Source organism: Pempheris klunzingeri, chromosome 16 (genome assembly GCF_042242105.1).
Source record: "Pempheris klunzingeri isolate RE-2024b chromosome 16, fPemKlu1.hap1, whole genome shotgun sequence".
Lineage (NCBI taxonomy): Eukaryota > Metazoa > Chordata > Actinopteri > Acropomatiformes > Pempheridae > Pempheris > Pempheris klunzingeri.
Genome location: NC_092027.1, coordinates 1,261,680 through 1,277,961, shown reverse-complemented (window position 1 = coordinate 1,277,961; position 16,282 = coordinate 1,261,680). Strand labels below are relative to the sequence as shown.

Below are 16,282 nucleotides of genomic sequence, written 5' to 3'. Positions count from 1 at the left end.
AGAAATAAAAAATAAAAAGGAAAGATGAACAGAAATATAAGTAGAATACAAACATCTTAAATAGTGATACGCCTCTGATAGCTTTATCCTCACACTTTTTAATGAGGATATTTAGTTTCTGGATAAAATCCTCAGTACCTGGTATTTTAAAATAATGTCCCACCACCATCCTCAGTGAAAAGCATCCTTAGAGATGCAGGAGGAGACCAGAGACCTCACTGAGTCTCCAGAATCACTCTGCAGGGAGCGACGCGCTGCCTGCTGGGAGACATTTCACTGTTATCAAATCTGGAGTCGACGACACACACAGGAGCTCAGAGAAGCCTCAGAAACACAGAGAGAGAGTAGAGAGAGGCAGGAAGAGATAAAGGGACGGGAGAGAGACTTCAAAACAAAGCACTTCACTTAAAGACGCTGTTGATCCACCTCACACAGTCTTCACACTCCTCACTTCCCTTCTGGGAATCGGACGCCGCAGGGAGTGGATGGAAAAGTAAATATAGCCGGGGGAGGGGCTGGAGGGGCTGGGGGGGGGTGCACGTGTTTCTAGGTGTGTGTGTGTGTGTGTGTGTGTGTGTGTGTGTGTGTGTGTGTGTGTGTGTGTGTGTGTGTGTGTGTGTGTGTGTGTGTGTGTGTGTGTGTGTGTGTGTGTGTGTGTAAATGCTGCTGTAACACATGCAGGTGATGTGTTTGTGTGTGTTGGAGCGACGTCACCAGCGTGAGGACGTCCAGCATCAGTTTAGGATGCAGCTTCTCTTAAATATGGGAGCTTGTTTCTCCTGTCAGCTATCACTCAGTGTGAGGAGGTCGTCCACAGAGACATGTGGAAGAAATAATAGAACTAGTCATTAGGTCTAATTAACACCCACCCACAGCCGGACTGTGTCTCTGAGCCTGGTCATTCAGGCAAACACACCTCTCTTTAACCCTTTGAGAGAAGAGCTTTTCCCATTCAATTCAACACTGATGTCCTATTAATGAACAGTGGATTAACATCAGAGAGGAGAGAAATGTTGTCTTTTATCTAACAATATAATATAGAATATTTCCTGCAGATGTAAAACTCCATCTCCAACCAGCTGCTTGTTTCACACTCACTCATGTGTCTCAGACCCAAAAGGCAAAAAGCCTCAACGTACTTGCAAATAACTGGACTGTGTCTTAGTTAAGAAGCTCCACACACCGTAACATCGTTGTTTGACTGCACTGTACTGACGCTCTCTCCTCCCAGAGGCCTTTTCTGGGAGTCCTGCCCGACTGGAAGGACTTTTGGATTGGACTCCCTTCTTTGGGAGCAACGTTACAAGATGAAGCTGTCGATCTAAATGTTTTATCCTCAGCCAACCGTTCTGAAAGCAATAGTTCAGTTCAACAATAATCTGAAAGCAGAATGTCTCCCATGTGATTCTCAGCAGGGCCGTCACCCGGATCATTACTGTGTACTTGTAGTCCTTGGAGGAAAACTTCAGACGGGACACACATATCGGTAACTGTTTCCTAAAAACCAGAACATTGTACGTGTCACTCTCAGCTTCCCGTACAGTCAGTGGTCGCTCTCCTCCATCACCTCCATCACCACGGTTCTGGGTCCGGTCAGGATCAGGTGGCTGACAGCGCGGTAGTCCATGTTGAGAACATTAAGCCCGTTGACTGACACCACAAACTGACAAACCTGCAGTAGGAAGTAATAAGAGAAGAAACGAGGGAGTCAAAGACAGATTCACTGGTGGAGAGCAGATTGTCTGTCTAATAAGGTCTAATAAGATTCATTACACTTTCTACTCACAAATGTACGGTGGCCGGGAGGTGCAAAACAATTTTACAATACGAGAAACACTTTTACAAAGCTGGAGACAAATTTACATTTGAGAAAACAAATTTACAAGACGTGAAACACTTTTACAAGTAACTTTTTCAACCAGAAAGGGAATGTACCAACTGTCGAGTAGAACCGGAAGTGATAAGAAGTTCATGGCGACCCACGATGGACGGCAGTCAAGTGGTCTTTTGCCCGTTTTGTGGCGAACATATGAGCCGATTAACGCAGTACATTCCCTTTCCGGTTGAAAAAGTTACTTGTAAATTTGTTTCGGCCGCTTGTAAAAGTGTTTCGTCACTTGTAAATATGTCTCCAGCTTTGTAAAAGTGTTTCTCGTATTGTAAAATTGTTTTGCACCTCCAGGCCACCGTACAATGAGTCAGAAATGTCTGCTAAATATTTAAATAAAGACCCTGCAGTTCTTCTACTGGCCACTAGATGTCACATAAACATTAACACTTGTCTTAGAAGTGGAGCTTAGCTCTGTGTCACCACACCGGGGCCTCGGTGTGTCACTTTGATAAATGAAAGGAGCTTCACTAACTTCCCATGATGCCCACCTTCATCCCAGCAGCAGCAGCCGGGCCGCAGGGCTCCACGGCCTGGACGTGACACGGCCTGTTCCCTCTCACCACAAAGCCCCAACCCACTGCATCGCCCACGATCTGCAAACACACACAGAGCTCACACATTCGTCTTCTCTCCTTCTTAAACCACTGATTCCAGCAAGGAGGTCGTTTGCAGACGACAGTTGTGAAATACTGAATGTGCAAATAAAAGTCTTTTGCAAAAGAAGTGCGGACATGTAGACGTGCTGTGGTTCACTGTACTTAAGAACAAGTTCAGAGTAGTTCTACTTTCTATTCTATGCAGCTTTACACTTTTACTCCAGTGAAACTTGGAGCAGCTGTTTTTTCTGAAGAAAAGCTTTTCAGAGATACGTTGGTTCTCACAGGACAGCGTCACAACAAACATAGGATGATCTTATAGACCATGATGCATTGCTGCAGATTGAACTATCCAAGAGTTTATGCAGTTGGTAAAATGAGCTCGACCTTAAGGAACATGTTACTGCAACATGGGTACTTTTACTGTGAGCACTGAAGGTTTATTGTGTTGTTTCACTTCAGTAAAAGAGAACAACGCTCTCGTTCCTGCTCCGTTAATGAAAACACAGTTTTTTCTTTTTGCATTAACAGTAGAAAGAGATGAACTTGTCGACGTACTGTGAATGTTTTCTTGATGTAGGGTCCTCCTGGTCTCTGCAGCTCTTCTGTGCTCACTGGTCTCTTCAACACTGAACATGAAACAAAAGCCAACAGTTACACCACAGATGATGTATTTTCAAGCCTTCGGTCTCATCAGGCAACAAAAATGACTTTAATTTTGAGTTCCAACATGATAATGATGTAAAATAACAGATTTGGGTGCAGCACCGGGGCACAGTGTCCTCTGGGGTTATGGTGGTCTTCCTCACCTCGCTGACCTGACGCACATGTCACTTATTGATTAGCTCTATGATTGACAGCTCATCTCCTGACTAAGCTTACTAACTCAGTCTTTGTGTCTTTGAATGTGATTATCACATTAGTGACGTTCAAACATCTCTTAAGATGTTGGTTTAAAGGAGATAATTTCTGACGTAACACCTCCAGCCTGTACAGGATTCATTCTGGTTTGGTTTTTAGTACCTGACTTGGGGTTGAAGAGCACTGGGGAGGAGGAGGAGGAGGAGGAGTTGTTGGCCAGGCCGACTCCTCGCCTGCTGTATCTGCTGCCGTCACTGCTGCTCCTCAGCCGGCCTCCTCCCTGACCTCCTGCAGCCGCCTTCACCTCCTTAGAAGGAGCCACTGACGGAGGGAGAGGAGACCATCACGCACTCGCAGAAGTGATCAGGTGGACAGTTCTATGACCCACTTCCTCAACTCAACTCAACTCAACTCAAACAGCCTTGATTACAGCCCACGCTTACTTCTACAGCAGAGATAAGACGGACAAGGGAGCTCAGCCTACTACATTTTCATTGTTCTTCTTTGCTCACTGTGTGTTAACAGACCTGCCTTCATCTGGAAACACAGAAATGAACCAAGATAAGAGGATTTAATGTGATTTAGAAGTCAGTAAATGTTAAAACCTGCTCTGGTTATCACTCACTGAGCATCACAGCTGCAGCTTCAGCTCAGTAAACCTGCACACTGTGTGAGGTGACGCTGGAGATCAGCAACAACTTCAGTTTGTTAAAAGTCAGATCTGTATTTTTAAAGACATCAGACCCAGAGTGCTCCTGAAGCTGTGTGTGAATGGTTCCTCCAGTCCATCCACAGCAAACACCGACTGTCCATGTTCCTATTTGTTCTGAATCCCAGAATAAGAACTACTTGTTATTGCCAGGTTACACTCTGCTGCCATGGTGAACTATGGGAGTAAGACGAGTGCTTTATAACCTGGGAACCTTTTTCTGCATGTGATCACCTGCTTTCCCTCCGTCTGTCTCTGCGACTGTGTCATAGCTAAGCATTTAAATAAGTCATGACAGACCATCTGATGATGTGGGATGCAAACCTGGACCTCCATCACAGTCAGCTCTTCAGCCTCCTTTCAACTCTTGTCTGATTCTTATTGATTTTGTGCAGAGAACCAATACACGGCGTCACGTTTACAGTTAATCTACCGAGATTTAGAGGATTTACTGATTTGAAAATATTGCATGAAGAACTATTTATTTCATGCAGTGGCCACGGTGTGTGTTCTCATCTCCACACACACACACACACACACACACACACACACACATGTTTAATTGCAGTGACGACCTCCTCCTACACACAGATAACAAAACGACAATAAAATGATAAAGTCCACGTGTTTGTCGTTTGATGGAACGTGTCGTGCTGGAGCCCTTCGTCTCGTCACAATAACAACACTTACCGTTCAGGATCATACAATTCATCCACTACCTCCTCCCGTTGCCATGGTTACTGCACCGCATAAACATAACGCGACGATTGTCTCCAAACTCTCATATTCTCGTTCAGAGGAGTCGGTGTGGCTACTATTAACTCAGCTTTAGTTCCTGGTTCACTTCTCTGTGAAATACAGAAAGTGCCTTTTAGTGCACACCACTTTATTTGAGGTTATTTTAAACTGATTTTAAACTGGATCCGTTCTTGGTTTTCTATTTTGCGTGCAGCTACTTTACTTAAACACAGACCTGACTGAGGAGGTCTGTATTTATTGACCTGTAAAAACATGCTGAAGCAGTTTGTTCAGTCATGACCCACTGCTGAAGTTAATCATATTTCATCTCAAATTGGAACATTTCAGATCAAAACAGCAGATTACAGTGTCTCAGGTGTGGCTCTGGCTGAGGATGCCTGCTGCTTTCTCTATTGTCAGTTATCCAATAAGTGCCAAAAACATATATAGATATTCAAGGCAAAATAGAATGAACCATTTTCTTGCATTAAATAGGCAAATGCATTTAATGATGACTTCGTTTCAGGAACTGTGAAGCTCTCTGTCGCAGTATGTGGCTGTGGGGATGTTGATAATCTGTAAAAGGGCCTCCTGGAGATGTAAGCTGAAGCAGTTCCTACCTGCCGTACGAGGTCCCATCTCTCTCGTGTCAGTCGTTTATCCAAACGCTCAGAGGACGAATCAGACCTTTAACTGCTCATGGACAGGACAGACGCTCAGGCAGCCTGTGACGGGTGTCAGTCTGTCTCTGCCGTGGACCGGTGACAGCCACCAAAGTTTTCTTCCTATCAGCTGGTCAGTTGAATCTGTCTGTGTGTGTTTACAGATCTGAAAGCGAGCGTAGTCACCCGCTCAGGAAAAAAAGTGTGTGTGAGCTAAATATTAAACCCTTGAACAAACAGACTAACCCTGAGCAGGAGGGGGGAGGAGACACTTCAAATAGAGTTTTTCCTCTCTTAAATACTAAAGCAGTATCAACGATATACCACAATGTATGAAAAAAAAGTATGTCTTTGTTCATCGGTCAGGAAAACCTGATTCTCAGACACAAAATAAGATTGTTTTTAACTGAACCACAGCACAGGCAGTGAAAGATGCTGCACGTATGAGTCTCATCTGCTGTTATTGTTAATATAATAGTCTGAGTCTATAATAGTTATTTGTCCTGCACCACACAGAAAAATCTTTACTTTGCAGAAAAGAACAAATGTTTCCAAAAATTGCTAATTAATTCTGTAGAAATGTGGAGGACAGAGAGAGAGAGAGAGAGAGAGAGAGAGAGAGGTCTTTCATTTGTCTAACATGTTTTAGTGTTGGGCCTGAAGGACAAACAGTCCTCCAGGTAGCTGGTTTGGTGCCACACACACTCTCCATCTTGCAAAATAATGTGCTCAGTTTGAGCTGTTTGGCAAAGAGCCACATGTGTGAGGATGTGTGGCTCCTACTTCTGATATCTGAACCAGAGCTGACTGTTCCGTAGGAGGCTGAATATTATCAATAATATCTGTGTTTAACCTTTTGCTCCGTCGGCCTCTGCAGGCTCCGGTTTGTGATTCCCGCTGATAAAAGAGTGGATTTCTCCATAAAAACTCTGCCGTTGAGCAACTTGAGCAGAAGCTTTTACACAGAAAGAGTTTTCCGATGGCTCTGCAGCACACCGGGCCGACACGTACAGTCTGGAGGTGAGTCGTCGCTCATAAATGAAGCCCGGTTGCCATGCAGACTGTAGGAGGCTGCAGCTGGAGAGGAAAAGGAAACACAAAGATCATTTCTGCTCTGCTGGGCGGAGGAGAATCAGAACAAAGGCGAAAGCGGTGGAGATTTCCATCGGTCGATGCGGCGCAGAGAGTGTAGAGAAGACTCCTATATTGTGTGATGAAAATCCCCTGCTGTGACTCAAAGGTGCTTTCAAATGTGCAGAGTGTGTTTTCTATGAATGCAACCCCAGAGCTAATTATCCACGCTCTTCATGTCTCGTCTTTAAATGAATGTAGATACATCTGGATAGACGCTCAGTGTGTAAATGCAGAAACAGCACTTCAGACAACGTGTCAGCTGAGTCACTTGGACGACAGAGCCGCCGTCACCGTCACCAGCAGAAGCAACAACAACATGCTTCAGACTGAGCAAACACGCTCCTGATAAATCCACATTCTGTTGTGTCTGCAGGAGGAACATTCCTGACCCTTCAGATCACTGCCGATCAGTGATCAATCAGGGTTTCTGTTTCAGTTCCCGGTCATGAGTCAAGCAGCCAACATGGCGTCTCAAACTGGAGATAAGAGCGCAGCAATCGTTTGAAGGACAGATGATGACAGAAAAACCTGCTCGATGCTGTTCTGTGTTCACCCAGTTCCACACATTCACTTTGCCTTTGCTTGGAGTTATTGATCGATAACTGATAGATATTTCCTGCTGACAGTGAGAGTGTAGGTAATGATACAATCTTTGTCGTAGTCATTAACAAGAGGTTCGCTGTCATTTCATGTGTGGCGTAATTAAACAAATAGCATTTTTATAATATCTTCACCACTATTGGATGGGTTAAGATGACATTTTACATAGATATTAATGGTAATTGGATGATAAATCAATCGCTTTTGCATGTTGGCATTTCAGTGTGCAAACATTAGCATGTAGCTCGTGCAGTTACCTGACCTGGGTGTCAGGTTAAAGCTGAGACAGAGAGAGAACTCACTAATATACATGAATGATATACATGCTGTCTGTTAACCTCACTGTGAGTCAGGGTTATTTATCTTTACTGCATAATCTGATAAAGGCAAATGTTCACCAGCAAACATCTGAACTTGATGAGTTCTTCCACCGTAAAAAGAAGTCTGCATCACTCCAACCATCAGTTAGACAGTTTTCACTCCAAGAAATAATTAGCAATGTCAAGTTCCATGACCTAATTTTTCTGCCCTCTGTTTCGGGAATCAATAATTTCCACTGAATTGTTTCTGTTCCTCTAATTTCAATAATTAGAATTCTGTGAAGCTCTGGAAGTATTGCTAGAGGTCAATGAGTCAATACTATGATAGCAGCCTTTTTCTTTTTTATTGATTCATTTACATGCTGGGTTTTGTTTTAACAGTATTGGATAGAAAAAGTTTACATTCCAAGGAACCAACCAACCAATCAACCAACCAAACAAACAAACAAACAACCGACTAACCAACCAACCAAACAACCAACCAACCAAACAACCAGCCAAACAACCAAACAAACAAACAACAGACCAAACAAACAAACAAACAACCGACTAACCAACCAACCAAACAACCAACTAGCCAAACAACCAACCAACCAACCAGCCAACCAAACAACTAACCAACCAAACAACCAAACAACTAACCAACCAAACAACCAAACAACTAACCAACCAACCAAACAACCAACCAACCAACCTGTCAGCCAAAAACAAGCTCAGCAGGCTCCTAACCCTTGGCACAGTGACCCTGAGGATCCTGTGATAACACACCAGCACGTCTGCATCACTGCATCATTTATTTGTTTACTTGCCTTGTAGAAGCAATTAAATCCAATCAAAGAGCAGCACTTGTAAACGGCACAACCTGATAAGAGTTCAGGGCCCTGAGATAACTGGTCTGAAATCATCTTTCCCGCTCGGACTTTATTTTCATTGGACACCCCTGAGGTTCACACGCAATCTGATATATTTCCTCCACAAGTAGCTCTGATCTGGTGTTTTTCTTTTCAGCCACATTTTCCCAGTTCCCACCTGGACCTGAATGCACCAAGGGAACTATGGAACCGTACACAAAGCTCCCCGTGCTGCTTTAGGAAGCAGGAAACAGCGTGATGATCGTACTGGAGTGAAAGGTAAAGGTGAACAGACTGGGGTCACAGATGACTGAATAAAAGTCTCCCACTGTTTCACAAAGTGAGACACACAACTATTAATCAAACACAAGAATGCTGCTGTGGTTTGAAGGAACTTTGCCTCTTTATTCTAAGCAGACTATTGGTGCTGTTGCTCTAGTGTTTCCCACATACTACACACCCCAAAATGTACCAAATGAACCAGAGGTCCATGGGTGTAATTTATTAGACTTCACTTAATAAACACATTCTCCGTAGTAGTCATGATACAGTTGTACGAGGAGGGTCGATGATGCATATTAGCATCAGTGGTCGGTTTGCATGTGACACCAGCATGGCAGGATTAAAGAGTGGTGGTCATTTAGGCTCAGGGATTTAAGGTCAGCCCCTAAACTCTCCCCTCCTCAGTGAAAGTGTCCTTCAGCAAAGCAGGTTAAACGTCAGAACAGTAACTAGAAGCTGAAGTCTGAGTCTGTACATCTTATTTGGAGGATTTGCCGTAACTCTATACGCGTCGATGATGCTACGTTGTTCTCGTAAACAGCTCAATGATCTAATGCTCTTGTGGCTCATTGATCTCACGGATCAATAAGCTCACAGGCTGCAGGACTGAGCGCTGCACAGTCAATATACAGAGAGTTCTACACCAACTTCCACGTGATGTTTAGTCATTATTGACTGAATGTGTGTATTTACAGTAGGTATCTGACATTCCCCTCATGTGAAGGGCTCACAGCTTACAAACCCTTCTGGTTATCTCACTGCTGGACGCTCAAAGTTATGATCTTGAAACATAGTAGGACACATTTTAGTGGGTGTACAGCAGTGTTACAGTATAACGAGGACAGTTATCCAGTTATCCTTCATGTGTATTTCATGTGTGACTCTCGTCTTTTTCCTTCCATCTCCAGCTCTTGCTTCCTGTTCCTGTGGCAGAGATTTGCTGCCCTCTGCTGGGAAAAACCTTCTGACACAATTAAGATTTTATCACCTTGTCGTTTTTCCCTCCTCTTTTTGTCCTCTTCTTCTTCCAGCTTGTCGGTGTCTCCTTCATTTTCCTTGTCTTATATCTCACAGCGCTCCCAGAACTACATTTGTCCACTTATATTTCTATCTCATGCACCACACAGGTTAAAGATGGAGATCTCAGAGCTCATTGCTTGACTGTTTCTCTTGTGGGAGGAAGTGTAGAAGAAGGAGAAGAAGATAGAAGGGAGGAAAGAAAGGAGTCACTGGTGTGTTTAACGCTTCAGTACCGGAGGTTTCCAACAGGGAGCGTCAGTGTTTGCTGCAGAGCAGTGAGGCAGCACCATCAGCTGGGACCTGCATGGACAAAGACAGGAACTGCATCAAAGGGAGAAACACTTTGGTGGCTTAACAGATTAAATGAAACGCCACGAGGAACCCCTGCACACATCTCTTATCTGAAGTGCTACACACTTAACATATGACTGCGTATAACCTCCACACATTTTTCACCATTTTAGCTTTTTCGAAGTCGTCCCAGCACATCTGGAGCAAAACAGTTCATCTCCAACCTATTTTACTTCCTGTCACACATCTGCTTAGGACCAAACTACGACGACACATTACACAACACACCCTGAAGGAGAGCAGCCTCAGCAACCCCCCACCACCACCACCACCCGCTGAACACAGTTTTAAACATGACATCACCTCCTTCACCTCCTCACAACAACACAAAGTCTCACTGTCAACAACCTACAGACCTCCGAGAACTTCACTGAGCTGCTTGTTATCTCTGTTTTACGTCTCAGGCCAAAACACTTGAAGAATTTACAGTAAACCCTGAAGGAACCTTTCAGTCTTCAGCTGGTAGAAGCTCGAGGAGTCGAAGCTGCTTGTAGCTGCTCACAGACTGAATCGACCTCCTGATGATGTGAAATGTGCTCCGACCTCACTGCTTTGTCATCTAAATGAAGAACTGTGCCGCTCTCCTCTGCCTTCGGTTGATTGGTTTATTTCCTCTGCTCCATTTGAGGCAGCTCACCACTTATTACTGCACTACATCTATTCTCTGTTTTCTAGCATCAATAGTTCAGATTAAATTTTTTACATTGCTTGTTATCTTGAATGTTAATGTGATGCTTTCATTGCCTGTGTAAAGCACTTTGAATGCTTTTATATAGAAATGAAGCTGCTTTATTCATTCCTTTATCTCTTGATTCCCCCAAAATAAGGTTAAACATGTGCTTGAGAAGGATTTCTATGTTGACTTTACTTTAAATGTGAAAAATGTTTCGTGCCAAACATGACAAATGATCTCAAATTAAAAACCCTGACTTGTGGAAATGATCATCAGTGTGGGTGATATAGGACATTTATGATAATTGATACATGTGAACATTGGAACAGGCTGTCTGTGTGTGTGTGTGTGTGTGTGTGTGTGTGTGTGTGTGTGTGTGTGTGTGTGTGTGTGTGGGTGGGTGGGTGTGTGTTTGAGCATAGTGAGGCAAATATTAACTTTGTCCAAAGTACATTACTGTTCCTGAATTTCGATGCACAAATGTCAGCAGAGTTAATGTATTTGAGTCCCACTCTGAACTTCAAACTCTCTGCAGGAGCATATATGGCCCATCTCTCATCTGGTCCAACAACAGCAGCCATTAAAGGCACATTTCACTGCTTAATCTCCAGTTGTCTGACTCATCAGACACATGACACTGAATACACGTCTGATGCACAAAGAGTTTGGTCCAGACCTGCTCTTTATGGAAAGCGTCTCGAGATATCACTGTTATGAACTGGTGCTATATAAATAAAGATTGATTGATTGACAGGTCCTGGAACATAACACAGAGTTGATTCTCGTCTCTTTTCACCTCTGCTGATGGAAACAGCAGCACAATTTTAACTTGGTGATTAAATGTTTCTCTTTATGACACGACTTCTTTTAATTTTCATTCACATATACGCATCTATATCAGTTAGTTAATTATTCACTGCACGCTTATCGAAGCACATGACGATATAATTGTGATATGTAGAGAAATCAGCTTGGGCTTTGTTTATTGTGTGTTTTGTTTGTTGGGAGGAAAGAGCTCAACATCTGCCATCAATACATCAATACAATATCAAGTGAAACATGATCACTGTGATTTAATGTCCACTGACCAGGTCCTCACACACTGTGAAGGAAGACGAGCACGTTTAGTTCATCCTGAACGAGTATGTGATGTTCTCATGTGTGTGTTATTGATGTGATATCCGTATTTTATTTTCAGATATCATGGTTGTCACCAATATATCATGTTGTTAGTTGTTCCAATGATTCTTTTGCAGTTTAATCTAGATGAGTTTCATCATCAGTCCAACAACCAGTGACTTTCTGATGCCCAGAAGAAAAAGAAAAAGGAAAACTGAAGAGGATCTTTGCTAACTTCCTCCTCTCTTAACTCTTATGTGTTTTTTTTTCTCAAAATGAGAGAAAATTACAAATCACTTTGCATGTTTAATGGTCACTGACTGTGTCTCATAATATTACATTTATTGTCTTTAACATCAGGCTCAGATTGGATGTAGGTTCAGTCTACTGTGTTCTCTACAAAACTATGCACATGTAAGCACAGTTCATGAAGCATCTGTTGTTCCTGTTCCTTTCAGCAGGAAGTGACCTACTGTACAAGGAGCTGACGAAGGGACTTTCAGCCACTGCTCAGGAAAGGATCATTGCAAAACATTTGTGATTTATTGAGTGATGAGTCGGTGCAGTTTGGTGACTCAGTGTCAAAAGATTTGTTATTGCGCCAAAAACACTTAGATTGACTTCCTCAGCGAGCTTTATTAGCTTATTGTGATTATATCATTATAGAAATATAATAGTAAAGACACACTGGGCAAAGATTATACTGCAAACTACAGTGAGGAAGAGCTTGTTTGTACCCACATGTAACATCTGGGTCCTCTTCCTGTGTCTCCTCTGGAGCAGTTTATCAACTCCTCAGTACCACTGATCTTTGCCACTTGGCCACTGAGCAGCTTGTTGGACTGGTGCTGAGGTTGACTGTCTGACTCTGTTCGACATAAACTTTGTCTTTGTCGGTCAGATATACTCTGTAGAGCTCGTCTTGGTAATTTTAGGGTATTGTGGACAATGTGAGCTGAAAGTTGAGTTGACTTTCATGTTATCGTGGGGTTTTTCTTCATATTTTGGCTTTGCAGACCTACTGACTGTGTTCCCCCGAACATTATAAGACAGCCAGGTATATTTAAACAGCCAATCGCATTTTCCCAACTGCTTCTCAGCCAAAATGTGAGCTGCTGTGACGTCAGTCTGGTCCGGAGGTGACTGAGGCCTCCCTCAGCCAGAGGAGAGAGGCTTAATATCAGCGTAAGCTCGTCCTCAGGCACTGGAGCCTGATCCAGGATGACATTAGATCATCGTGATAGACAGAGCGTGAACAAAACAGCAAATATGACCTCCTGCACCTGTAAGAAGATGCACTCACACCATTATTATATTATTATACCATCAAAATGCCTCTTCAAGGTGTTAATGCTTAAAAGCCCTTCCCTGAGCTGACATTAAAATAAAACATAACGTGTTTAATGGAACATGCTTTGAGTATTTGTGGAGGGTTTGTTGGAAGTGGCATCTAAAACTACTGTCTCCTACAGTAAAATAAAAAGTTTTTAATGCTGTTTGAAGAAAACTAATACAGAAATACATTTTAAATTCTCTGAACACTGCACATTTGCACAAAATACCTGTTGTGACAGCACAATATTCATAAAACTATATAAAAACCTACAATTCTACAACTTTACATTGAAGAGTGGGGGGAAAAGAGGCCCTTTTGTTGGGGAGTGTGGGCCGTACCTGTCCAATGGATGCAGAGTCCAGGTGCACTGAAACTCAAGCTGCAGTCTGACTTCCTGCCAGGATCAGCCGGATAAGCACGGCCTCGGGCGAATCAGATTGTTTTGTGGCTTATGGAAGGTAATCTGTGCCGGGGGCAGAGTGTGTGTGTGTGTGTGTGTGTGTGCTTTGTCATTCACCTTCAAGACGCACAGACGCTGCACAACAGGCCTGAATGAGGGCTCATTTCAAATCTCTCAAAACGTCTGTGAATATCTGTGTGTGTGTGCCTACGTGAGTGTTTATGTACAGGACGTGTGTGGTCTTTGTAAGATGAGGATGTTTCCCCCGAGGTGGTAGATGTACAGATCACTTTCAAAGCCGAGAGATTTGTCCCCCGCACCCCCGTGAACAAAATGTTCCCGGCAGAGTGCAGGCTGTCTGCAGAGCCTTTCAAAAGCTGCGGCGTGTTTTGATAGCAGCGCTGTGAAAAGAAGCGTAATGCTGTGGCTTTCTGTGGTATTCATCCAGAATCACAGAGCGGCTCAACATCTCGTGGAGGCTGATACGAGCCTGGCAGAGAGGTGTTTATCTGTGCAGAGACGACTCTGAAGAGGAGAGCCCTCTTCTCAGCGCGCCGCCTTTGTCTCAGTGTTTACAGTGAGGCGTTCACATGTCTCCCTCACAGCTTAGCCCGCTGTTCCTGCTGCTTCAGGTACCTTTCAGGCTGTATCACCTCGTGCTCCCTACAGGGTCAATCTAGGGATTTGGGGCCCCGCTGACCTTATGCAGCTCAGCTCACCTGTGTCTTTGTTCGTTTCATTTCTGTGTTTGTCTCTTAACTCGTCTACCTGTCACTACTGTGGACAACGGTTAACACAGAGCAAAGCTGGATTTATGGTCAGTGAAGGGGTTCGACATCAGATTGAGGGGTGGGTGGATGTATTTCACCCAAGGTGGCATGGGGATTTTGTTACCTTTGGACACACACAGGCTGTTTTCCCCCTTTTTTCCAGTATTTGTGCTGCACTAAGTTATCAGGCTGCTGGCAGCACCGACATATTTAGTTTACAAAAATCTATCTTCTCATCATTCTGCAAGAAAACCAACAAGCCTACTTCCCAAAGACCTTAAACTTTTCTTCTAACACAATACTTTATGTTGTAAAAGCATTGAAAATGTTTGCAAAACTGCAGGCACAAGGTGATAATAAGCAGGGCACAGCTGTGTCCTCGTTGGCTGTTAATAGAAGATGAACACAAGATCTCTGAGATAAGTTTCCTTAAAACCAGTTCAGTCTAAAACAAATGCACCATGGGAGCACGTAAGAGTCACTCTGTTTCACCATCACAGTGTTATTAAACCACATTGTGACCTTGACCTCTGACCCCACTGCTGAAATGTGAGCATGAATGTGTGAATCAGATGTTTAAATTAAACAACACAACACAACAAAGACCTTTTTTAAGAAGCTGTAGGGGGAAGCAGGTCTTCTCTGAGCTCTCAGGTGCCCGTTGAGCACAAAACCCAAACATTTGTGATTATTATCTAGGATGAAACAGACAAGACCAGATAAGCTTTGTGACGGTCTGTGCTCACACTGCCTCTGATAGCCTGGAATGAAGATTAGCCTATATAGTAAACATGGAGCAAGCAAGCAAGCAAGTGAGTGGGAAAACTAATGTCCTCTGCACATCTGCTGGTGTGTGATTATAATACAGGTATGATTAATCTTTCTCCAAGAACTCAAAATGACAAGCTAGATAGAAGAGGCACATAACGTTTAAACAAATACACAGAATATGCAAACATTATTAATGAAGAATGCAAAACAACAAACCTAAAAATCTTTGAATTCTAAATAAACTGTGCTGTTCTTTTTGAAGACCCACTTGAAGCATTTAATTCTCTTGATCATAACATTTAATCAGAAAAACTGTCCTCATTATCACTAGATGAAAAGTTCATTAAATGGTTTTATGACTCAGACAGCAAGTAGTTTCCAAAGACTCCAAATCAAGTCCTCTTAAAATCGGTAGAGGTGTCCCACAAGGGTCTATTCTCGGTCCTCTTTTATTCACAGTACACAAAAAACAATACCATTTCTAAATGTTAAGCACATTTTTAAGCAGATGATGTTATTCTACATGACACAGGCTCTTAACATGAGCTTGTTTTAAAGTCTGACAGAACAAAATGTATTCTGTTCTCAAAGTCACCGGTCCAAAGTTTTCAAAGAGACATTTCTGACGACCATTGTACAATTACCATATGTCTTCACTTGATTATGGTGTTATTGTATATATAGATGTCTCCTTCTCTGCCTTAATTCCTCTTCATGGTATGATGGTACAATCTGGTGCTTTATCACCGACCGTTGTGTGAAAAGGTGACAGAAGGGGTTGTGCTGAATGTTATTTATCTCTATGGCTCTGCTCTCTGGTCTCATATATACTGTAAATGCACCACTTCCAGAAACCAGTTTAACCATAATCCTCCCTACTGATGGACTGAGCTGCAAAAAAAAGGGGAAACTAGGTTCCAACAATACAGCCGGACCTTTAATCTGCTACCATCATCAGATCAGAAGTTTGGTTTGTCTACCCAACAGTCTTTTTATCTGTACACAGTCATTACTGGTACTCTCTGTTTGTTTTCCAAGCATATTGCTCATTTCTAACTGAATGTCTGTCTGCTAGTCTGACTTCCTGTGATGTCAGCTTACAGTTACTGTCGTTCTGCAATTTAAAAGCAAAGATCTTAGGAAATCTGAAGGATTCGTTTAGTCATTCAGTTCGTTTTGTCAGCACTTTTCAATTAAC

At 43.0% G+C, this 16,282-nt stretch overlaps 1 protein-coding gene across 1 annotated transcript; it reads right to left on the bottom strand.

Moving 5' to 3' along the window:
- Window positions 1-1,543: 1,543 nt before the first annotated feature.
- Window positions 1,544-5,476, bottom strand: LOC139216063 (DEP domain-containing mTOR-interacting protein-like). Its single transcript, XM_070847119.1, has 5 exons — window positions 5,416-5,476; window positions 3,511-3,669; window positions 3,046-3,116; window positions 2,380-2,484; window positions 1,544-1,672 (listed from the first exon to the last, which is right to left on the bottom strand). Exons 1-5 carry the CDS (start codon window positions 5,432-5,434, stop codon window positions 1,544-1,546), a joined length of 483 nt encoding a protein of 160 aa, XP_070703220.1. The 5' UTR covers window positions 5,435-5,476.
- Between the last annotated feature and the right edge of the window lie 10,806 nt (window positions 5,477-16,282).

Coding starts and splice junctions, on each gene's coding strand:
- LOC139216063 (XM_070847119.1), bottom strand. Junction 3,117..3,510: donor GCTCTTCAACCCCAAGTCAG/GTACTAAAAACC, acceptor TTTCATGTTCAG/TGTTGAAGAGACCAGTGAGC. Junction 2,485..3,045: donor ACATCAAGAAAACATTCACA/GTACGTCGACAA, acceptor GTGTGTTTGCAG/ATCGTGGGCGATGCAGTGGG.